The sequence below is a fragment of the Leptodactylus fuscus genome, chromosome 3 (assembly GCF_031893055.1).
Source record: "Leptodactylus fuscus isolate aLepFus1 chromosome 3, aLepFus1.hap2, whole genome shotgun sequence".
NCBI lineage: Eukaryota > Metazoa > Chordata > Amphibia > Anura > Leptodactylidae > Leptodactylus > Leptodactylus fuscus.
This window is the reverse complement of record NC_134267.1, coordinates 143,148,513-143,172,848: the sequence shown is the minus strand read 5'-3', so window position 1 is coordinate 143,172,848 and position 24,336 is coordinate 143,148,513. Positions and strand designations below refer to the sequence as shown.

At 41.0% G+C, this 24,336-nt stretch overlaps 1 protein-coding gene across 1 annotated transcript; it reads left to right on the top strand.

Annotated features, from left to right (window-relative positions):
- Nucleotides 1-2,734: 2,734 nt before the first annotated feature.
- On the top strand, nt 2,735-24,130 carry ABCF3 (ATP binding cassette subfamily F member 3). Its single transcript, XM_075268456.1, has 21 exons — nt 2,735-2,825; nt 3,777-3,924; nt 5,384-5,460; nt 6,525-6,577; nt 11,796-11,893; nt 12,875-12,997; nt 13,293-13,559; nt 13,765-13,845; nt 13,938-13,997; nt 16,598-16,654; nt 17,331-17,353; nt 17,435-17,490; nt 17,579-17,779; nt 17,885-17,961; nt 18,063-18,107; nt 18,209-18,341; nt 18,808-18,896; nt 19,204-19,295; nt 21,581-21,713; nt 21,802-21,889; nt 23,028-24,130. The coding sequence occupies exons 1-21, from the start codon at nt 2,753-2,755 to the stop codon at nt 23,184-23,186; spliced, it is 2,133 nt and encodes a 710-aa protein (XP_075124557.1). The 5' UTR covers nt 2,735-2,752; the 3' UTR covers nt 23,187-24,130.
- Nucleotides 24,131-24,336: the final 206 nt, after the last annotated feature.

Here is a 24,336-nt window from a genome sequence, read left to right as displayed (position 1 = left end):
CATTTGCAAAAACTTACCAAAAAGATCATAATTAAACTTTTTATTTTAATGAAACCAGAGTTGTTTCAGCTATACTATGGTCTACACAATACCAAATCCATAACTCTTGACTCATGAACTCCAGAAGAGAACTAAAGGGGTTTTAACTTTTCACCAATTTGTGCGACTAGGCTAGCCATCACTCTTCATATTCATTAATAAGTCTTGGGATACTCATGACCCAATTGCAAGTTCACCAGTTGTCCTTCTTTGGACCACTGTTGATAGCTATTAACAAGTGCATACCAGGATCACTCCACATGATCTGCCATTTTGGAATAAACAGTCCCAGTTGTTACAATTTCGCCCTTGTCAGATCCAAGTCACTCTGATCCTTACGCTTGCTCATGTTTCCTGCTTCTATCTCATCAACTTCCAGATGTAACTGTTCACTTGTTATATATCCCACGTTCATGTGATTTGAAATGTTATGAATGATTTGCATACAGAGTTGGTAAATTCTTGTACATATTTATGTTAATTTTCTGAAATGATGAAATAGAAAAATATGTGAACAAAAGCAGCCTATATATTATTGACTAAAGGAGGAGGAAAGCTGTGGGCTCACAAGGCTAAAGACTAGGGCATTGGATGAAGCTGACACTACACATTGCTGAAAAGCTGTGCTTTCTGTTGCGGATTTTACTGTTTTGTTTTTTTTTTGCTTTTTTATTTATTTGGAAAATTCCAGAAGTAGATTGAAATGAGAAATATAAAGGAAGCTCTTATAATTCTCACTTCTGATAAATTCACTCCTGGCTTTGACTTAAATGACCAAAGCAAAATTTTCAACAAAAAAACTGTTTATTTGCCTCATCTGGCCTCAGCCTAAAGAAGTGCTGGGCCCCTATGCATATTTTATACTAATAACCAATCTACTGAATAGATCATCAGTATCTGATCTTTGGGTCTGACATCCAGACCGTGTGCCAATCATATGATCCTCTGTGCACTGGAAGCTCCATCTACAGGTGGAGCTAGAAGCAGCTCTACTCCTATTTAAGTAAGAGGACAAGAACTACAGGTTACATCCACTGGATAGCATTAGCACTGAGGTATTGCAGCTTTGGTCCTATAATAATACTAATAATAAATTTTATTTATATAGCGCCAACATATTCCGCAGCACTGTACAATTTGTAGGGTTCAAACACAGACAGAAAGATACATTACAAAGAAAGTCATTTCACACACTGGGACTGAGGGCCCTGCTCGCAAGAGCTTACAATCTATGAGGTAGAGGGGGTGACACAAGAGGTAGCAGGGGCGGCATTGCTTATGCAGAGGTCAGACAATGTTGTAATAGAGGTGACTGTCATTACACAAACATAAAACTTTATGAACTGTCACCAGCCGTGACCTTTAACATGTGGATGGTACTTGGACCTATAAAGTTAGCCTGAAATGGCATCATATCATGTGGGGTAATGTGGGAGCTGGAACAGAGGAGGGTTAGGTATTAGGAATTGGGATAGGCCTGTCCTATTATTTGAGCTCCCGGCTCTGTCCATTGCTGTAATTTCTAGTGCTCAGAGGCAGGCAAGCCAGTTGATCAGTGTGGGTTTGAGTCAACAGGATAGGTCATCAACAGGAAAACCACCCAGGGAGCCCAGAAAACTACTTTAATAAATGCTACACTAGAATAAAGGGATTATCCAAAATTGAGACTAATCCCCTAAATTCGTCATCCTGTTAATAAAAATTAATTAAAGAAATTATAATATTGTGATGTCAATATTCTGTTCTTGTCCTACACTGCGCACTTCTAAACCCTGTCAACATCACAGAGGTGCAACATCCAATATCTGAATTAACTGTGTATGTCATTATGGCAAAGTTACAGAGACCTAGTACTTGCATGAGAAAGTCAATGTAACTGTAAATATTCCTTCAATGTCTTTACATCTGTATTTCAAGGATATACAGTATATAGGAGATCTAATTCAATAAATATTTTATTTACAACTCATGTAGTAATATGCATCTTCCTTTTCATACGTAACTGTATCATAGTGAAAAAGTAATAGTAATGCAGGCTATATGAAGGCAGGGTGTAAAGTTCCTATAAGCAATGATCTGACTAAGCCACACTAGAGACTCTGTCTGTACATATATATTCAATGTAGTACAAACAGGGGCCAGGGTAGAGGTGGTGGCGGCTGCCAGAGGGCCCGGGACATTAGGGGGCCTGGCGGGCCCCTTTAACTTATTTTTTAATAGGCCGTTACCTGTGGAGTAACCCCGGCATGTAACAGGCCCTATTTACTTACTGATCCCCTCTCCAGCTCACGGCCACCTGCACTGTCCCTACTGCGGAAGGGGCTGTGAGCGGGGGATCAGTAAGTCAGGCCGCGGGCCTGCGAACACAAACAGGTATTATTCTGTCCTGCACTGAGGTGACTAGAATGGAATGTCTATGGAGGACCTGGAAGCAACTCTCTAGTTCAGTATGTTCTGCCCACAGCCCTCCCAGCAACTCCATTCTAGTCTAGTGCTGGAGGAAGGATCTACCAGGAGAAACTATTGTAAGTCATGGACACGTCTTCAGAGTCTCTGCCCTGTCTGTCACCAGGAATACAAGGCTCCAGTCACAGCAGCGGCCACCCACTGTCAGCCCAGTCACTAGAATGTCGTGGACTACGTTTCCCGGCATGCTCTGCTCTTCCGGAGCGCATGACTTCTTTTTACGCCTGCGCTGTGCTTGCCGGCCAACATGGCGACCTTCGTGGAGATCCTAAGGAGCGAGTTCCCACAGCTGGATGCCGAGCTCTTCCAATATGTGACCGGTAAGAAGGGCGGATGTGCCGGTGACTTCACATGAGTGGTCGCACGTTAGAATCTGTGTTACGACGTGAGGAGTCTGGGGGTGCCCAAGTGCCACATACACCGTTCATACAGTAATGGCTGGGCATGTAGTGGCCACACATGCGCCGGGTTGGCACCCATCTGCATTACACGTCCTCTGTATACGGCCACTGTCACTTCATTCCTGTCTCTATGGGGTCTAAGTGACAGCAATACTGGGCATATAGGAGATTTAGTAGCTGTTAGACATGTGCCATCCCTAGCAGGGACCATACAACATGTGGTCGGGGACTTCCTGGGGCACATGAAATGAATAGCCCTGATTTCATCCTTGTGGTCATGGCTATGCATAGCTGTCAGTGCTGTTTCCTGACATGTAGGCTAGATATTTGAGGCTGCTCACATTAGCCCCATGATTATAGTGGATCCTTCACAGCTTTGTTACACTGGGTCAGTCCGCTGTGTTCAGAAGGTGACATGTTGAGGTAGGGTTAGATAAAGATTACAAATATTACACACTGAGTTTTTTGGCGCTGATTTTGACGCTTAATCCGCCTCAAAATCAGCCTCCCAATAGAACTCTATTAATATCAGGAGGCTGATTTTGAGGCGGATTCAGTGTCAAAATCAGCGCCCAAAAACTCTGTGAGCATGGACCCTTAGGTATACAGCTTTCTCTGCAATAACCACTTGTTAATGGTATTCCATTATATATCTGATCAATAATAATATATGGTCCACTACCCCATCCCATACCATGTACACCTCAGTGCATTCCTCTGGGGCTGAGAATAAGTGGTAAAAGGCTCTAGTTAGCTGAAACTTTTCAACTCCTCAAATGCTTGTAGGTAATTAAGGTACAGATTTCTAGTCAGTCAATGTTAATCCTAATATCTAAAAGTAAAGATATCACCATCATTTGATCTTACTAGATGTCCTGGACAGTGGCCAAGCTGACTTTGAATCAGAGAATGACTTGTTCGAGGCAGTGGGAGAGCTTCTGCAGGATGTGTCTGGGGATACAAAAGACGACGATGACATCCGCGACATCTGTCAGAGGATGTACCGGACTATGCGCATGTGAGTATACCCTATAAGCAAATGTAAGCACATACTCTATGCCTTCACAGAGAGTGATTGACTGAATCTACTGAGTTAGGTGGGTCACATGAGTATAAAGTAATGGGTTTTTTTTTTGTTTTTTTTTTTCTTTCTTTAACCCACCCTCACTGATCATAGTGTTTCACTCTAGGTTCACATCTGCTCTTGGGTTTCCATTTTTTGAGTTTGCTTGGGAACTTACCCTTAGTTGGTGGATCCGTACAAACTGTCATCTATTTTCTTATGGATAACATTAATAGGTCTTTTTATTCACAAAGACTGTTTATAGGGAGCCATTTCGGCTGGTCTGGGGACATTAAGCTACCATCATGTCCTAATGGACTGGGAGTCTAATGTCTCAACTTGTCCATGCAATATCTGCTTGCCTTGGAGCTAATTTCTAATAGACTTTAATACTCTCACAGAGACGAGTTCTAATTGGACCTTGGCATCTTTAGTACATGCATGTTTCTCCAGTGAAGACAAAGACCTTGCTTCTTTGTAGGTTGAGTGCAGTGAAGTTGAGGTGTGTAGAATAAACAGTAACTCCCATGGCTCGACCAAAGATCACCATATTGCTCTGTGACTCCTTCATTAATTTTAGTGAATGGAGTCACATGGTGGCCCCATGCACATCTTGATCATCACAAAAAGTCAAGTTGCAGTCACGGCACTCAACATGAGTGAAGGAGTTGCAGGGCAACACAGCGATCTTTAGTCAAGCTACTGGACTAGTGGTCGAAGTTGCAGAGCGATACAGTGATCTTTGGTCTCGCAACTTGAGTCATGGTTGAAGTTGCCGTGTGGACCTAGCCTTAATGTGATTATTTAATCATCTCTGGGGCATACAGGCTTGACATAGTTTGCGACACTAAATCGCTAGTGCAACAAGGACATTCTGGTGGTTTAGTATCCTCAGACCAGTTGACAGATTTACTTTTAGGAGAATTACTTTTCAGAAAGTCTTGACAGTCCACATTGTCTCTATACACTGAGGGAAGGAGTGCTTTTCATTCGTAGAGCCATTGGGAAAAAATTCAACAAATGTGGGGCTCTGCTGCAGGACAGTACTGCACATTATCATAAGAATACAAGATGGTTGTGAATGTGTGACCATCCAGATGCTCAGAATAGCGCCATAATATTTCATCATTTTAGTTGTGGCAACTTTTTTTTTTTTTGAGAGGATGACCACTTCTACCTGTGCTGTAACACTGCATTCACAATAGTGGTAGTGCTATTTTATTGTTTTGCTGCAGTTTTTACATGACTAGCAGCTTATGCTAACAAGTATATACATATGAGAACCTAACAGGAAAGATTATAGAGCTGGAACTAAGTCCTGCATGAGATGTTAAGGAAGAAAGCAGGCTGTTGTGTACATTTTTGCTGCACAGATTTTAAGACGTACATATTGAATTCTTTCAACATGTTCTAGGGAGAATCATCAGGTCCCATCACAAGCACAGGTTCTTCTCGATGCTCCTATCCAGCTGTCTCAAATAACAGATTATGGTAAGGCTATTAGCACTTTATCGCCATCCATGTGTCATTCTATCTCTTTTATCATAAATGTCATTCAAGTCTGTGATGTCTTTTTGATGAAAAGGAGGATTGGATCTCAGCATAAGCAAGAAATTAAACATACCCCAAAAACATGATAGAGAATGTTTCCCTTTTTATTTCTGCAGTGATCTGCTCCTACTATTAATTAAAAAAAAGACATAAGGGAAAACGCTTAATAATTCATTACAATTAGGGCTATGCAGTTAGTAGGGAAAATCACTGACTGCGACACAGACTCTTTTTCCATGGACCTTATAGGAAAAGCACAGAACAGGAATCTGCAGATGTAAACAAATGCAGAGCATGCCAGGAGCTCCCAGAAACCTCAGTAAATGGGGCATTTAGTCATCTATTAATAGCACTATCAGATTTTTTTTTTTTTAAAGAATTAATTTTGTGCACTCAAAACCCCTTTAGTGCTTTAACACATAAAGTAGAGCCATGTCCAGAGGCTAAGCTTTTAGAAATTTTAGGGTTTTGTTTCTGAAGATTTTGTATTGTTATTCAGTGTTTGTATTTTTAGATAATAAACTGCTGTTACACGTTACATTAATAATACAGTGTAACCCATTTAACCTCTAATGCTTGTCCTTATCATATTAAAGGGATATTCCAGATCTTTGAAGGTAGGTAATCAATATCAGATTGGGTGAGTGTGAGTCCTGATACCCACCGACTGACCAGCTGATTGAACAAATTATGGTAGTGCCAGAGATAGCACAGTTCTGTCCATTTTGCAGTGACCTGACACTGTATTGCAGCTCTGTCATTCTCTGTAATGAGAGAGAGCTGACATTACATTTCAGGCCACTGCTTCAGCCCGTTCACTCACGTGATAAGGAGTAAGACATCCTTCAATGTGATATTTATGATCTATGTTAGGGATACGTTATCAATATAATTCTTTCAGGAAACCTCTTTATACACTAGTAGAAAGGTAAATAGCTGTCACTGGTTGATCTTCACTTGTTTTATTAGATTCATGTTAATACTCTTCTTTTTCTGTCTCTTAGATGTCGACCCCCAAGTCTTGAATGTTTTGTTAATGAAAAAGGACCAGTCTTCAGTAAGATACATTTTCTCTTTTTTTTTTATCTACCTGTTTAAGGAGGGTGCAGGGTGTGTTAGTCCTAATCATCTGTGCATTTTCCATATAAGAGAGATTCTCATGGAATTTAAATAGTGCCACTCCAAGAAGCCATCTTCAAACCTTCTTTTTCCAAGCCCTTCTCTGCATGAAGGTCTTCCTCTCACTTGGGGTCTGTCAGGTGGGGGGAGAACTGCTCTCCTTCTAGGAGATCTTCCTTGCTAGCATTGACAATGCCTAGAAGTGACGTCTTCCAGACGGAAGATTTTTTTTTTCTGTTCGCTTTGCCTTCTTCCCTTGCTCAAGCAGCCCCCTTTTTTTTTTTTTTTCAACTGTAGTTTTTATTAAAATTTTCAAAAATAATTAACAATACAAACAGAAAGGAAGGCAGAAAATAATACCAATAGTAGGAGGGGAATGCGACACTGCCAAATCCCAATGCCAAAACGAGCAAAAAACTTAACAAAACAACATGAGGGGGAACGAGAGACAAACAGAGACAAGGAGTGTGTGTGTGTGTGTGTGTGTGTGTGTGTGTGTGTGTGTGTGTGGGGGGGGGGGTGTCCAAGATTAAAGGCCACGTAGCGCTTAGTGAGCGTCCCAGGGAGACCAAATGGAGTGGAAGGTGTCCAGTGCGTTATTGAAACTAGCAGTGAGAAATTCAAGGCTCCACACATCCTTGATACGGGCCAAAAGTTCGACACCTGAGGGGGGCTAATACTCCTCCAATGTTTCGCAATAAGGGTTTTCCCAGCCGTGCAGAGATGCAGAAAACGTCTGGAAGTCTTGCTACCTAGGTGTCTAGGAGGGAGGTTCAATAAGTACAGGAGGGGATCTAGAGGGACCCCCTGTATGAACAGGGTGTCCATCAGAGCTTTCACCTCCCCCCAGAAACCCAGGACAAGACCAAAAAATGTGATACAGTGATCCCATTGCAGCATTGCAGCGCCAGTATCTAGGAGGAAGTGATGGCTTAAGAGCATGAAGGAGAGCTGAAATGTGATACCAATGCATCAAAAGGTTGTATTGTTTTTCCCTGAAGGTTATACACTGGGGCGATTTCTGAGCGCGAGACCGAACAATCTGCCACTGTCCCTGGGAGATGGGGGTACCCAATGCCTCCTCCCATTTGGCCATATATCGGTGCCGAATGGGAGAACCAGTCGCCTGAGAGGCAAGAAGCTGATGTATGAAGGATATGAGGCCCCTCATGGAGGTGCCAGCCCGACAGATCCTTTCAAAGGACGTAGAGAGGGAGACTCTAGTGGAACCATGGAGAGCGCGGATAAAGTGAACTACTTGGGAATAATGGAGCCATTCGGCCCTGGGAAGACTTAGGTTAGCTACAAAATAATCAAAGGGCCTGAGCTCCAGCGTCACAGGGTCAATCATGTCAGCAATCCGGAAGAGGCCTGCCGTTGACCACACTGTAGCCATGGTGGGTAACAAACTATCAGAGAGAAGAGGGTTATATAGGATAGACACCATAGATGAGTGTGGGGACGCAAGAGAGCATTACACGTGGACCAGATGGAGCGGGTAAAACGGATGGGGCCAAGTAAGTAGGGGGAGGGAGGAGTGGGGGAGAGCTAACCCACAGAAAAGCATTGGGGTTCATAGGAGCCAACCAGAGCTTTTCTATCTCCACCCACTTAGTGTATGCCGGAGCAGAGGCCCAGAATAGAACACAACGCAGGTGAGTCGCCCAATAGTATTGTAAAAGGTCCGGGACAGCCAGGCCCCCAGACTCCTTCCTCGCCAACATAACCGACTGGGGGATACGGTGACGTTTGGCTTGCAATATAAATCGAAAGATAGCTTTTTGCAAAACACGAAGATCATTCCGCGGGAACGCGACGGGGAGCGTTTTGAAATAATAAATGCGTTTCGGTAAAAGGGTCATTTTTACCGCCGCGATCCTCCCTAGCAGGGAGATCGGAAGGGGCTGCCATCTATCCAGGAGAGACCATAGATCGCGGAACAACCGTGGGTAATTGACCAAATATAGGGTATGGTAAGAGGGGAAAATCTGGATCCCCAGGTAACGAATAGAAGACGAACGCCATTGAGAATCAAAATTGGAACCAAGGAGCACAAGATCGCCGTGTGGTATGTTGAGGGGGAGTGCTTTGGTTTTGGAAGGGTTCACCTTGTATTCTGAAAAGTCGCCATATGCCGTAAGAAGCCTTAGGAGGTTATGGAGAGTAGTGTGGGGAGAAGAGAGAGTGAGAAGAACATCATCGGCAAAGAGAGAGACCTTAAATACCCTGTCCCGGACAGAGATTCCCTTGATATCGGGATCACGGCGGATCTTAGCCGCCAAGGGTTCAATGCATAAGGCGAAAATTAAGGGGGAAAGGGGGCAGCCCTGGCGAGTGCCGTTACGAATAGAGAAAGAAGGAGAGGAGACGTGGGGGAGACTAATCGCCGCTGAGGGGTGAGCATAGAGAGCCCGGATAGGCGCCAGGAAGGGCCCCGAAAACCCGGAGGCCTTCAAGGTTTCCTGCATAAACGACCAGTTAAGACAGTCGAAAGCCTTTTCGGCGTCCAGGCTCAAGAGTAGAGCCGGGATAGAATGATGATTGGCTACGTCTACTAAGTCCACAGCTCTTCTAGTGTTATCGCAACCCTGACGGCAGGGGACAAAACCAACCTGGTCTTTGTGAACAAGGAGAGGGAGCCAAGCATTCAATCTATTCGCCAGAAGTTTAGTGAAGAGCTTTAAGTCAGTGTTTAATAGAGCTATCAGGCGATAATTAGCGCAGTGTTGAGGGTCCTTGCCTGGTTTAGGAATCAGTGTAAGAAGGGAACAGGATATCGAGTGGGGAATCGGAGAGCCCGAAAGGAAAGAGTTGAAAAGAGTCAAGAGATGGGTAGAGAGTTCATTATGACAGGCCTTGTAGTAATAATAAGTGTACCCATCCGGTCTCGGAGATTTCCCATTAGGGAGGTCCTTCAAAACGTCTGCCAACTCTTCGGCCGTGATAGGGGAGTTTAGGGAGGCTAAAGCAGAGGAAGAAAGGCACGGCAGATGGCAGTCCGCGAGGTAATCAGCTAGACTGGCGGGACCATCCACCTGGGTAAGTGCTTTCGGAGTGGGCAAATTATACAATTTAGAATAGTAGGATTGGAAAGCCTGGGCCACAGCGTCAGTATGATGCTGGAGGACGCCCACGGAATCAAACACAGAATGGGGGGGTAGAGGATGACGCTGATCCCTGAGAGTCTTGGCCAATAGTGTGTGTGGGGTTTATTGCCCCGCTCAAAGTAACAGCGGGAGTAGAGAAGGAGGCGCTGCACATGGCGGGTCTCCAGAGAGCGGAGATCCACTCTGGCAAGGACCAGGCGGCGGAGGACTCCCAGGGATGGGCAGGATGCCAAAGAGGCCGTTAAGGAAGAAAATCGAGCACAGAGAAGACGCTCCTGGGCTAGCCGATCCTTGTTGAGTTTAGACGCCAAGGCAATGCAATGGCCCCTCATCACAGCCTTATGGGCTTCCCAGAGCACCGCGGGGGAGTCCACCGAGCCTAAGTTATTAGTGAAGTAATTAGTTAGATGAGAGCGCAGAACTTCCAGCGAGGAGGCGGACTTAAGCAGGGTTTCATTTAGGCGCCAGTGGCAGTGGCGGACTGCTAGCGGGGCAGGAGAGAGAGTGACAACTACTGCGGCATAGGAGAGAGAGTGACAACTACCGCGGCATGGTCAGACCACGAAAGGGGGCCGATGTTCTTGTCTACAAGCTGGCGGAGATCTGGGGTGTTGCCAAAGAAGTAGTCAATACGCGTATGCGTGTTATGGGGGTGAGAAAAAAAGGTATAGGAACGGGCTGTAGGATTATCTATACGCCAAAGATCATAAAGGGAATGAAAACGGATCAATTGGCGGAATTCCTGAGCTAGGAGGGCTTGTTGGCGGGGACCTGGTTAGGGGGGAACAGAGAGATGATCTACCCGTTCGGAGAAGATCATGTCAAGTCGCCACCGACCAACCAGATCGCCGGGGAGAGAGAACAAGCAGCCACTTTAATCTAGGTTGTCTCCACTCTCCAGCAGCAGAGAGTCATCGGCTCCATTCCTGCTTCATACTTGTTACAGTACAGAACAGTATTTCACTGGAAGGCAGGGACTCCTAGCATCATAAATAACTAGGATGCTAGGAGTCCTGCTCCCCGCATGAAGTTCAACATGTCGCTAAATCTGGCAAGCACACAGACCGAGTTTCACAGGTGAAACACGGTCGTTTGCTGCTACCATTAGGGGGCAGTGGCGCTGATTCTGCCACGAGTTATCATGTGAATGCCCCCTTAGAGGAGTATTTCTCTCTCTGTTTAAAAGAGTGGCTGTCCCTCTGAGTGTCTGACAATTGGTGTTAAGGTCATGAAAGTTTATGTTGTTACTTTATATTGATCAGAGCAGCCATTTATGGGGATTTTTTGTTGCAATTGGAGGTAAAGTTGTAATTTTGCTTCTAAAATGTGACCTATCTATCTATCTATCTATCTATCTATCTATCTATCTATCTATCTATCTATCTATCTGTTGTGCCTTAAAATTTTGAAGCCTTTTGAGACTGCAGGCATGTGCATTCTTTATCAGATAGACTGGCAGAAGTGTATAGCATCTGTGTCCTACATGAAAGTATACTTCAGAACCAGATGTGATGGTTATCTCTTTGAACTCAGCAGAGCGTCATATTTGCTCCTACTGCATCTGATAAGCTCTGCTTTTTTTCTCTAGTGATTCTCTGTTGAGTCATAATAAATCATTGCATTCATATATAACATATTTGTAAAGTATGTATGTATGTTTGTAAAGTATGTATGTTCACTCAGAGCTTTTTGCAGGCAGATTTTGCCACAAAATCCGCCTGAAAAACTGCCTCCCCTTCATTTCAATGGGAGTCACTAGCAGGTTTTTTCCACTAGCGATCTTTTTTTCAGCTAGCGGGAAAAAAAAGCAACATGCCCTATCTTCAAGCGGATTCCGCGGCTCGAGACTCCCTCTTGATTAGGCCCATTCATGCAGTGCATTGGCATCCTGTCGCGGCTAGCTGTGCGAAAAAGCCGATGGTGGAAAAAGGTTTCTGCCATGTGAACTAGCCCTCAGTATTTGACATCAGAACCTGTATATGTGTAGTGGCTGTATTAGCATGTGCATAGGTTTGGGTTTTGCTAATAACGGAATTGTTCTATCCCCAGACTGTTGATGTGAGGAAGCTGGAAAAAGCGGAGGCCAAATTAAAAGCTAAACAAGAGAAGCGGTCTGAGCGGGAGACACAAAAAACTAGCGGGAATGTGTAAGTGTGAAAGTGTTGGTGCCTCATGCAAAGCTATGTCCACACACCTTGAGGAAAAGAGAACCCTTGGTAGAAATCTGTGGCTGACACTGTCATAAATGTGTTAGCAGATTTGCATAAGGATTATTCACTATTTATTTTTTGTGTGTGTGCAGAATCCACAAGAAGTATGAGCATACTTATTAGGAAATATTAGCAGTTTTGATGAGGATTTGTGAATCTGCAACTAAATCAATATTGAATTCTACATTTTTGTGAGTTCTAAAGGTTAAATCGATGACATTTTGTAACTAATGAAAGCTATAATTGTAAATGCAACAACTCCTTTTTTGGGGCTGGTTAGTGAAATAGTGAACATGCCTTTCTTGTGTCAAAGTGGAGCTGAGTACTCCAGTTTCAAAATAAAATAATTTGAAATATTATACAATTATTGATATTCTATGACTAGACGCATCAGTATTTTTTTTTTTCATGCACACATAGGTGTGTCTGACCATGACTGTTAGCCATTTATGAAGGAGTCGGAGTCAGCTGTAAAAATAGATTAGTACGAGTTGGTGTCTTGGTCTACTGACTTCACAGCCAGGGTCCTATTGCTAAAATATTAAACTTATATTCCATATACAAATGAGCTATTTGGGGCAGGGCCACAGCTGCTGGAGCATTTTTATCACCATTGAGGTCACTACTAGAGATGAGTGAGTATATTCGATCGAATACCTCCGCCGCATAGCTCCCGGCGCCAGGGAAGGTGGGAGGGGTAGTAAAAATTCAATGCCCCGGAAGTGTTTTTGCACCGGGGGCTATGCGGCAGAGGTATTCAATTGAATATACTCGCTTATCTCTAGTCACTACCAATTACTGCCCATGGCACATCAGTCTTTGTATGTCACTATCAGCCTCTACAACAGCATATAAGTGATTTAGAATTGATGTTGGTGGTAGATTACTCTGAACTTTTTTTTCTCATAATGCATGCAGGGTAATGGAAGAAGCTTCAGCAAGTCAAGCTGCCAGCAAGAAGGACAACAGAATAGATTCCAGTGGCAAGAACAAGTCTTATGATATCAGAATTGAAAACTTTGATGTGTCATTTGGAGAAAGGTGAGCATATTCAATGTCACAATTTATTTGTTCTACAACTGGGATTGGTTGCAACTCGTGAAGTTTCCATAACTGTCATCCTCCTTTTAGGAGGGTTATTGTTCTTCGGAACCTCCCCACCACATAGGAGGGCTCTAGTTCACAATCTATAAAGATACTTGAAAAAGCTGGCCTTCCTACGAGTGCTGGCTCATCTTTGGCAACAATAACATAAAATGACTACTTTTGTTAAATATCTGTGTATGGGCACTATACTCTTCATATGCTCAAAAATTAATCCAACTTCTCTTTGCAGGGTTCTGTTGACGGGTGCCGAGCTGCATTTGGCATCAGGGCGGCGATATGGTTTAGTAGGCAGAAATGGTCTGGGTAAAACCACCTTGCTGAAAATGCTTGCAAGTCGCAGCCTTCGTGTTCCCTCACACATCAGCATCTTACATGTGGAGCAAGAGGTGGCGGGAGATGACACCCCAGCCCTACAAAGCGTACTGGAATGTGATACGTTACGTGAGAGTCTTCTAAAAGAGGAGCGAGAACTTAATGCACGAATTAGTGCTGGAAAGTAAGTGAAAGTAAAAACTGACTCATTTCTTAGTAATAACCACACCCTTCCATAAATCCACTGCTTCAGCATAACTGAGCTGCAGCACTAGACATGACACATGGACAGGTGTGGTAGAGCAAGACATTTTGTCAAAGCGGTGTGTAGTGAAATCCATAGATGTATTTAAAGAATTTTGTGCCTTCATGCTTCTTGTTTTCCACAGGGGAGATGGATCGGAGAGTGCCCGCCTATCTGAGATCTACGGAAAACTTGAAGAAATAGAGGCAGATAAAGCACCTGCTAGGTACACTTTATTATACTGTAGCTTACATTTTTTGTCATTTTATTTATTTATTTTTAAAATGTTTTTCTACTATGTCTTTCTTCCCTCCTCAGAGCCTCTGTGATCCTTGCAGGACTGGGATTTAAACATAGTATGCAACAGCAAATGACCAAGTGAGTTTACAATTTAACCACTTCAGTACCGGGCCAATTTGTGGTCCAGGACCAGACACATTTTAGGTTTATTTTGTATGTGCGGTTTTGAGGTCTGTAACCTTTTTCTCGTATGTCTCAGTCAACTAATTTTTGCGTCTTTTTTTCGGGGACACATAGGGCTTTATTTTTATGTTATCTTTATTTTCGAATGTGTTTTAATTTTTTTTATATCCAGGAAAATATAAACAAAATAGGAGGGAAATTTCAATTTATTATTTTTTTTTAATTTAATAACACTAAGTGTCACTGAAAAACTTTATAATATAGTTTTTCCTTTCTGTTACGGTAATTTTTATTTTGTATGGTGTCGTCGCTGGTGGGGCTATAACCTTTAATAACAGCGTTTTATTAGCGTATTATTTATTTATTTTTTATTTTATTTACATTTTTAAAAAAACTTTTTTTTATTATATTTTTATTTTATTTTTTTACAGATTGTGTCCCCGTAAGGTGATAAGAGCCCTTTGGGGACATCTGATCACTTATTTTTTTGTACTGGAGGCTAATTTCTCCTATAACTGGGGCTGCTACATTTAACCCCAGTTGCAGGAGAAATCCAGCCTCCTGCACGCTGTATACACAGCTTACTGAGCTGATCTGGGGTCCTGTAGGACCCAGCAGCTCTTGTAAGACTCTGCTCCCAGCGGATCACGTGTCCGCCGGGTCAGAGGGCAGCTGATTTATGGCAGCGTCCATAGCTGTGTATACAGCGCTCATTGAGCGCTGTACACACAGCGATTGAGAAAGCAGGGGAGGTAATAAATCTGCCCTGTCTTCTCTCTGGGAGCTCCGGCTGAAGTTATAGCCGGCTCCTATTGAAAGCAGCTGCACGATCTCCGTGCAGCTGCTTTGTTCTGACTGGACGTACAGGTACGTCCTGTCAGAACTAGGCAACCACTTCCCGGACGTATATAGTCTATGGGCGGTCCGGAAGTGGTTAAGATTCCAACACACTTATTCTTTTCATTAAATAAAGTGTCAATATTACATGTTTTGGTTTTTTTCTTTGACTTTTAATGAAATTTATAGAAACATTTTAGAGACAGAACATGCTGTATTTTCAAAAAAAAATGGCAGAGGAGCAAAAAAAAAAAAAATCAAAAAAAATGTAATAATGCAATTTGCGCAAGGTTATTTAGGTTATTTATGTACCTGTAACATTTGGCTGCTACATATTTTCTGTAAAAAAAAAAAAAAAAAAAAAAAAAAGCCTCTCCAAAAATAAAAACGAAGTATGCAACCCGTGGATAAAAGGGTTGCGCATAAGAGAGAGTTAACACCTGCTTAACCATTTAAAGGGGAAGCTAGTACCTATGAGCAGCTCAGTTATAGTAGGGGAGATTTTATGGGGGTGAGAGGATGTCCTAGGCTATTGTCCTAGGCTATTGAGGAAACCTCCGACCCACTACATTGTGTAGGAATCCCCTAGGAAACAAACCTTCCCACTTTCCCACTGGCTATGAATGGCCATAGTAGGACTACACCAGCCCTTTGGAGTGTAGGAGTGTATACCAGTGTGGGTGTGAGTTCACCTCCACTATACGCAGCATTCGGCTTGGGAATTTAAATTTATTTGGGGATACAGAGAGTCCCTGAAATAGATCTCGGAGAGTGACATCTATATCTTGAGATATTGTGGGCCTGCAAAATCTCATTCAAACAATATTTATATGGTCCTTCAAATGCTACTAGGGGGACTTCTTGCAATAGGGCCTTACGTATTGGAATAAAAGTTATGTTTTAGATGGCTTATGTTCTGGTTTAGTTGGGTACCCTTTTCGACCATTATTTTATTTTGGTATCCCTGCGCCCAGTGTATTATTTACAAAGTTTGCAACCACCTTCAGGCAGAAGAGTGTTGGAGTGGCATTAACCCTTTTATTAAATGTTGTGGAATGTTGTATTTTGGGGGGAAAGAGAGAAGGGTTACTTGGTGAGTTGTTTGGTGGACTTGTGTTACACTTAATAACTAGTTAAAGGGGGTATTCCGATGAAAATAATCATATCTATATTTGTAGATAATTAAAAGTTAATCATTTTTGCAAATAAAAGTAGTTAAAAATTCTGCAGCGTTTTAAAGATTTTCTCCAACGTTCTTAGTGGTGACATCTGTTATGTTGATCGGTTGCCAATGGATAAGACCACAAATGCAGAAACTTTCTATGGTCTGGGACTTGTCAGGACCCCGCCATGATTTTCTTATTGTAGTTGGGTTATCAGGCAGGGACATTACATGTATCAGAAGATATCCCGGCCACAATAAGGAAATCTTAGTGGATTTTCTGACCTTAGAAAGTATCCACTGGCAACCGATCAAGGTAAAACTGTGACCACAAGATATTTAGAGAAAATCTTTAAAACTCTGCTTAATTGTTTATATTTGCAAAAAAGTTTAACTTTTAATTATCTACAAATTTAAAAATAGTTATGTACATGGGAATACTCCTTTAATGTAATAATTGGTTGGATTTTTGTTATAATAATGTGGATTGGATTTACCCATAGCTGCTTCTATTAGCATTGTTCTAATTTTTGCTTAAACTCTTTTCTTCTGTTAGGGAGTTCTCTGGTGGATGGCGTATGAGGTTGGCACTAGCCCGGGCTTTGTTTGCCAGGTGGAGTATTACATTTTTATTATTGATTTAAGTATTTACTTAAGAGATTTTACCACTCTGCACTTTGCCATGTTAATCTTAAGCACTTACATCCAAATGATCCGAAAGATGTTTCCTGCATTCAGACTTTGGTCAATAAGACTATGATATTGTACTGGCACCATGTAGGGAAAAGAGGATGCTGGGAGACAGAGTTTATCACTTGTCTTTGCAGTATAGTGGCCAGCAGCCACTAGATCACTTTTATGTGTAACATGCACAGAAAGTAAGCACAACACATGTTTTTGTCTGTTCTCGCCATCACCTACGGTATGTGCTTATAATCTGGTTCAGAGCCAAGATGGGAGTAAATTGCTGCCAGATACCTCCCTTTAAAAAGAGAATTGGATATGTAGAAATCCAGGTTACCAATATTTTGCCATTCTCATAGAATATACAATAAAATATTCACCATCAGAAAGTGATATTCCAGATTGTGAATATTAGAGGTCACCAATCAGGAAACTATAAAATTTCATAGATTAACAAGGGGCAGACAGACATTATCCCTTTTATAATGAATTCTCCCTGGTATATCACAAACATTGCATGGAAAGAGCATAAGCAAGTGTGAAAGATAATATAAGGTTGTTTATTTGTAATTTCTATATGTAAATCATCTTTTCTCTTCTTCTAGACCTGACCTGCTATTGCTTGACGGTAAATATTTTCCTAGTTTGACTTCATTGATACATTTTGTTTCTGCGTTCATTTTTTTGACTGTTATGTTACTTTCTATAGAACCTACCAACATGTTGGATGTACGAGCCATCCTGTGGTTGGAAAACTATTTGCAGGTTTGTTTGCATTTATGTTTCACATTCATCATCATCATATACAGAGAGCTGCATGGAAGGAATATGAACACGTATGTTTGTGTTGCAGACTTGGCCGTCCACAATTCTAGTTGTTTCCCATGACCGTAATTTCCTGAACGCAGTTGCGACAGACATTTTGCACCTACATAGTCAGCGCTTGGAGGCTTACCGTGGTAACTTTGAAAGCTTTTTGAAAACTAAGGAAGAGCGTCTAAAGAATCAGCAAAGAGAATACGAGGCACAGCATCAGTATCGCGAACATATACAGGTAATCATAGGAATCTTTTATATAGAAATCTGATGTAATGTGTGTAATCTTAACTAGCTTTTTTTGTATGTTGCATACACTTACACTCTCTACATAACATTATAGGTGTTTATTGATCGATTTCGATATAATGCCAATCGTGCTTCTCAAGTGCAGAGTAAACTTAAACTTTTGGAAAAACTGTAAGTTTTACTCTTATACCCTATTTTTATTTTTTGTGTTTTTTTTCAAGGGTTCAATTTGGAGTTCTTACTAAATTTTGTTTCATTGTCTCCTCTTGTAGGCCAGAACTAAAGCCTGTAGAGAAGGAGTCTGAGGTGATATTGAGGTGGGCAGCAATCCATACCCTTTCTTTAGAAATTGCCCAGAAACCTTTTTTTTTCCTTAATAAGTTGCTGCATATAACACTTCCCTTTCTTCTGCGGACAGGTTTCCTGATGGATTTGAAAAGTTTTCTCCACCAATTTTGCAGTTAGATGAGGTTGACTTCTGGTATTCTCCAGGTCAGCCAATCTTCAAGAATCTTTCTGTGTCTGCAGATCTGGACTCTCGAATTTGTGTGGTAAGAACCCATATCTGTACTTAACTATAGCCTCGAATTACATAGAGAAAAAAAACAGCATTTGGGCAGAGCCAAAACTTTTTTTTATGTAATGAGTACAATGAGATAGGGATTTTATGGTAAGTACAAAAATCCAATTTTTCCCTTAAAAATATCAGAGGAAAGGCTATGGGTATTCTGAAAGGAAATCTGCATGGAAGCATATAAAATATGGTGATGTCCCTTTATGAAAACTGTAAAACAGAATAAACCACAGAGAAGGAAGACAACGGTTATCATACTTTTCTACATATGAAATGTAAGATTGTAGCTCCATAGCTGATAAATGGCTGCTGTAACTCAGCTAGTGTATGGACCTAACTATGAGAATAGGAGGATATTGCAGCCTAGGAAGAAAGAAACGGCACATGATGTTATTACTGCTATGTAGCGATTGTTTTTTTTTATATAGATATGCTTTTCATAGGTGGGAGAGAACGGAGCTGGAAAATCCACAATGCTAAAGTTGCTAATGGGAGAGCTGTCTCCGGTACATGGGATTCGACATGCACACAGGTTAGTAAAATGCAGGACATGGGGTAGCCTTATGTGGTAGGTTTTGAGTTTGGAAATTGTATGCGAGCATTATAAATTTAGTGGTCATGACTGGATCTTAGCCAATTAAAGATAACCCATCACATCAAAATGCAGTCCATTATGCAGGAAGCATGTTATATAGCAGAAGGAGCTGAGTAGATTTATATATTTTAGAGTTCAACTTTCTATATTGCGGTTTTGGAAATTAAGCATACTGACTTTAGTGCAGTCTGGACTTTGCACATGCTCTGTATTACAATGAATATCTTTTTCATTTCAATAAAAGGAATCTTAAGATTGGTTACTTCAGTCAGCATCACGTGGATCAGCTGGATCTGAATGTCAACTCAGTGGAGCTACTTGCAAAGCGATTCCCAGGTAAACCATACATTCACCACATTGAGAGAAAAAAAAATACATACACATATTTAAAAAGAGAAAAGTTGTGGAGCATCTTTTTTAACCACTTCCGGATTCTATCCTTAATGAGAATTAAGTTAATGGGATTGTCCAAAATCTGATGCTGATGACCTATCCTTTAAAACAGATAATACATTTTTGGGGGCATCTAACACAAAGTATGGAGCTGGAGCAGACCTTACCATACACTGTGTAGTGGGTGTGCTTCACTATGGCAACACGGCTACAGTTAACATGATATCAATGTCTGATCTTGAGCAACCCCTTTTAAAGAGGACCTTTCATGTCCTCAGGCACATACGGTTTTATATACTGCTAGAAAGCCGACGTTGAATTCAGCGCACTGTCGGTTTTCCTGTTATGTGCCCCAGGGCAAGAGATATCCTTGCTATTATATCGCCACTGATGTCTGCCCAATGTCAGAAGGGCGTTCCTGACAGCCCCCCACTCCCCAGTAATAGTTTATTGGTGTGCACTGTCAGGAGGGGTGTTCCTCTCAGCCCAGCAAGACTGTCTGACAATGGGCTGAGATCGTTGGCGTTATAACGGCCGTGATCAATAGTGTCCCCAATTATATGTACCTCAAAATGGTGCCAAATGAAAAAAAAACTCGCCATACAAAGAATAATGTTGACAGAAAAATTAAAAAGTTTATTTCAACAATGCAACACCAGAAAATACAGAGGCTTCGGGTGTATTAGCTGTGATGACCGCACACCCTAACACTCCTGGAGCTGATGCAGCGCCACCTACTGAATCCACAACACACCTGATTTAAACCATGCTATTCTAGTATCAACCATAGATAACCTGGAGCAGATACTATTCACTTGTATGGGACAGTTTTCTAGACCTGCTCGGTGACCTGAACAAAGATAGAAAGCGGAGTAGATAAGCTGTGAAATCCTCTGTGAATGGTGTGGATTCTGTGTCTTCATATGAATGATAACTGTGATTATCAGTGTTAGAAGTGACTGCTGCAATTCTATAGAAAACAGGAAATCTCAGCATATTATATGGCCTAGTGGACAAAGTCAGAACTGCAGGATTTTTAGGATTTTTTTTTAATATAGATAACATGGAAAGTTTTTAAATACATCCCCAAAACTTATTTAAAAATATGTTTAACATAAAAGTTGATTGAAACAATGTGTCTTTTTCTGCTGATACATTCCCTGTAAGGAGACATAGTACCCCTTCTGACCCATTGTTACAATGTAGGTAATTATTTTTGACATTGGCCCGTTTCTTGCTGTGTTGTCATATGGAGGCTGAGGATTTTATTTTTAAATTGATATTGTAGCATTTTTACCTAGGAAAATTTCTTTTATTTAATAAATATTCATGTTTTTAACCATGGTATGTAGTGCTTATGTCATTGATTCCCAACATTTTATCTTCTTTTATTTTTTTAAATGATTTGACTTGCTGGATATTGATGTGAGCTTTGCCCTAATTGTCTTTATGACTGCATATATTTATATATATATATATATATATATATATATATATATATATATATATATATATATATATGAAGAGCTCAACGGAAAAATGGCCTAAGTCCACATTTTGTCATATTTCAAATTATTACCTAGAAAGCTTCTTTGTACCTCGTTCTATGCATTGGGTTTACAAGGTACCTAGGATTAATGACCTAAGTCCATATATTTCAATGCAGAAGAATTTACATTCAATGGAATAATGGCCTAAGTCCAATACAAACTTACTTACTTCACTCTCGTTGGTCATTTTTTCATTGAAATCGTGACTTCCGGTCTGTTGTTTATATTAGTGTAAAAACTTTGTCTTATTGTTTAAAAGGCTCTAAATCGACTTTTGCACATATTTAGCGCCGAAAAGGGAGGCAGGTAATTATTATTCTTCATCGTTTAATAATAGTAGTAATTAATTAATAATATTAAATAAATAATATTTATACATGAAGCTGCAATTTTTTTAATAAATAATACAATTTATGATTAGGATTAACGGTGTTCATTAGCTGATTACATTGGATAGATATATTCCACAATAATGCCCGTTTGCTTTAGGCTAAAACTTTAAATTTCGTTTTTCTCACAATATTGATTTTTGGACTTAGGCCATTTTTCCGTTGAGCTCTTCATATATATATATATATATATATATATATATATATATATTATATATACATATATACACACACACATATATTTATATATATATATTTATTTATGTAACATTGCTTCTGTATTTCACAGGTAAAGCAGAGGAGGAGTATCGCCATCAACTTGGCAGTTACGGAATCTCTGGTGAACTTGCAGTACGGCCTGTAGTTAGTTTGTCTGGAGGCCAAAAGAGTCGTGTTGCTTTTGCACAAATGACAATGCTTTGGTAAGATAACATGGCCTGTTTAGCAGCTCCTTTATGCAGTGAATATTTGGAGGAAAGAATACTAAATAAATAGTTTTTCTCTCGTTAGCCCCAACTTTTACATTCTGGATGAGCCTACCAATCACCTTGACATGGAGACGATTGAAGCTTTAGGAAGAGCACTGAACAAATTCCGGGTAATTGTTTTTTTAACAATTTTCTCAACTTCCTACATATGTTGGAGGAAATTTACTAAGACTGGTGAATCGTGTGTTAGGGGGCGTTCACACTACCATCTGTGTCCGACAGGTAGTGTCCGCTCCTAGTGTCCGTTCAAAATCTCGCCCGGACACTAGGAGCGGACACTAGCTTTGTCCGTGACACTTGTCATTTATTTAAATGGCGATCGGGTGCGTTCTATTGCACTCCGTGTCCTTTCTTCACTGTCCGCATGTAAAGGTGTTCGACTTTTCAAGCGGACAGAAAAACCCTACATGTCAGGTTTTTCTGTCCGCTTGAAAAGTCGGACATCTTTACATGCGGACAGTGAAGGAAGGACACGGAGTGCAAAAGAACGCACCTGATCGCCATTTAAATAAATGACAGGTGTCACGGATACAGCTAGTGTCCGCTCCTAATGTCCGTGCCAGATTTTGAACAGACACTAGGAGCAGACACTACCTGTCGGACACAGACGGTAGTGTGAACGCCCCCTTAGTCTTAACCCCTTCCCACCAGAGCTATTTTTATTTATTTTTTTACTTTCATTTTTATTTTTTTTTAACTGCTTTCCCTCTAAAAGCTGTAAAACCTTTTTATTTTTCCAGAGCTGTACGAGGAATTATTTTTTTTTGCATCGGAGATTGTATAGTGGTATCATTTAATAGTTTAGTTGGGGCATTTTCAGATGCCTAACATTTGTGTTTTGTTTTGGGATTGAGGTAAAACATACTAAATAGGTCAACACATAACTTTTAACCCTATGCGCTACTCCAGACTCCTTTATCAGTCTGGATACTATGACCCCTGCAGATCACTCGATTGACACAGTTGAACATTACCTGGAGTTTTCTACTGGATTGCCCACATTTACTATCATCTTATGTGTCCCTTTAATTTGTGCACATTTACTGCTAGTGACTTATTTGCTACAGTTTATAATTGTCCTTAATGGGTTATGTTTAATAACTCTGTTCATTCTATAATGGACTGACATCCTGCTGAGTTTATATTTATAGACGATAGTCAATGCAAAATATGAATCTGTCTTATGTATGTTTAACCTTCACAGTCTTTCATGTGCCATTTTCTATTGTTTATTTATTTTTTCTTTAGGGGGGAGTAATACTGGTTTCCCACGATGAGCGTTTCATCCGCCTTGTTTGCCATGAGCTGTGGGTCTGTGAAAATGGTGGTGTGACTCGAATCGAGGGAGGTTTTGATGAATACCGAGACATCTTACAGGAGCAGTTCCGCAAGGAGGGCTTCCTATAGTTTGAACTCTGCAAACGTTGGTCGATGCTCTTGAGTGTCTCCCTAGCTTTGCTGGTGTCCTGTACATACTGATAGTATCACATTGGAAAGCAAGGTTCCTGTTGTTTAAAGATATCAGATATTCTGCAGAGATGGGCTCTAGGACACTGCAGCTTATGAGACTGACTGATGTTCTAGCCAAGGCAAAATATTTATTACTCCAAAAGTACAGACTGAGCAGAGATAGCCGTGGTTATGTGAAATTATGTTCTGCTGCACATTACCATCTGATACTGTATAACCCACTTCTTTTTTTTTAACCCCCTCTCTTGCCTTACAGCAGTTCCAATCTTATATAGGATCCTTTGCTGTTATTTATTCTAAGTGTATATCAAAGTTATGATTTTAACTACATAACTCTACAGGCGGCCAATAATTCTTTCTGTCTCACAGATTTTCACATATAACTTTTAATAATGAGCTGGTTCTGCAGTCCCTGGACATCCTATGATGTCCATTAGTCATGAGTTGATAAATGATGTAATATGAGAGGTTGGAGTATATAATAATGTGTATGACTTCAGTGTTTGCTAAATTTTGCAAACTTTCTCATTTTCTTGCACACAAGACAGCAGCCAAGGATTATTCCAGTTTCTTCTTTGACCAACTCCTACTCTGAAGCATCCATTACTTAGAAATATCCTCACAGAATGATTTCCTACCAAGATTTCTTCTACCCGTCTTTATTTTCCTGACCTTTTTACTTGCCCTTTTCTTTCCTCTTTCCTCTTTTTTTTTTTTATCCTGGAGACTGTGGCCAAGTGGATGGGCAGTTTCTGCAATATAGTGCTGTGCAGTTGTCTTGCTTAATGTAAACCGCTATCTCTTGCTCCTGTTAAGTTATTAGAGGTGCCAAGAGGTGGAGATGTGAAGCTAACCAGATGTAAATAAAGAGCAAAATCATCCTACTTCTCATGTCTTATTAGTTAACCTTTTATTAGCTTTCATTATTGAAGGGGTTGTCTGGGATTTTTTTTAATTTATGGCCTTTCCTTTGGACAGGCAGTAAATAACCCATTGGTGGTTTCATTGTCAATAGAGATGAGCGAGTACTATTCGAAGCGGTAGTTTGAAATAGCACGCTCCCATAGGAATGAATGGGAGCGGCCGT

What these genes read in the sequence shown, in the direction of transcription:
- ABCF3 (XM_075268456.1), top strand. Translation starts at nt 2,753, where the DNA reads ATGGCGACCTTCGTGGAGATCCTAAGGAGCGAGTTCCCACAGCTGGAT. An exon ending in GGTTGGAAAACTATTTGCAG is followed by an intron (nt 17,491 to 17,578) that starts GTTTGTTTGCAT and finishes TTTGTGTTGCAG; the next exon opens with ACTTGGCCGTCCACAATTCT. An exon ending in CTTAAACTTTTGGAAAAACT is followed by an intron (nt 17,962 to 18,062) that starts GTAAGTTTTACT and finishes CTCCTCTTGTAG; the next exon opens with GCCAGAACTAAAGCCTGTAG.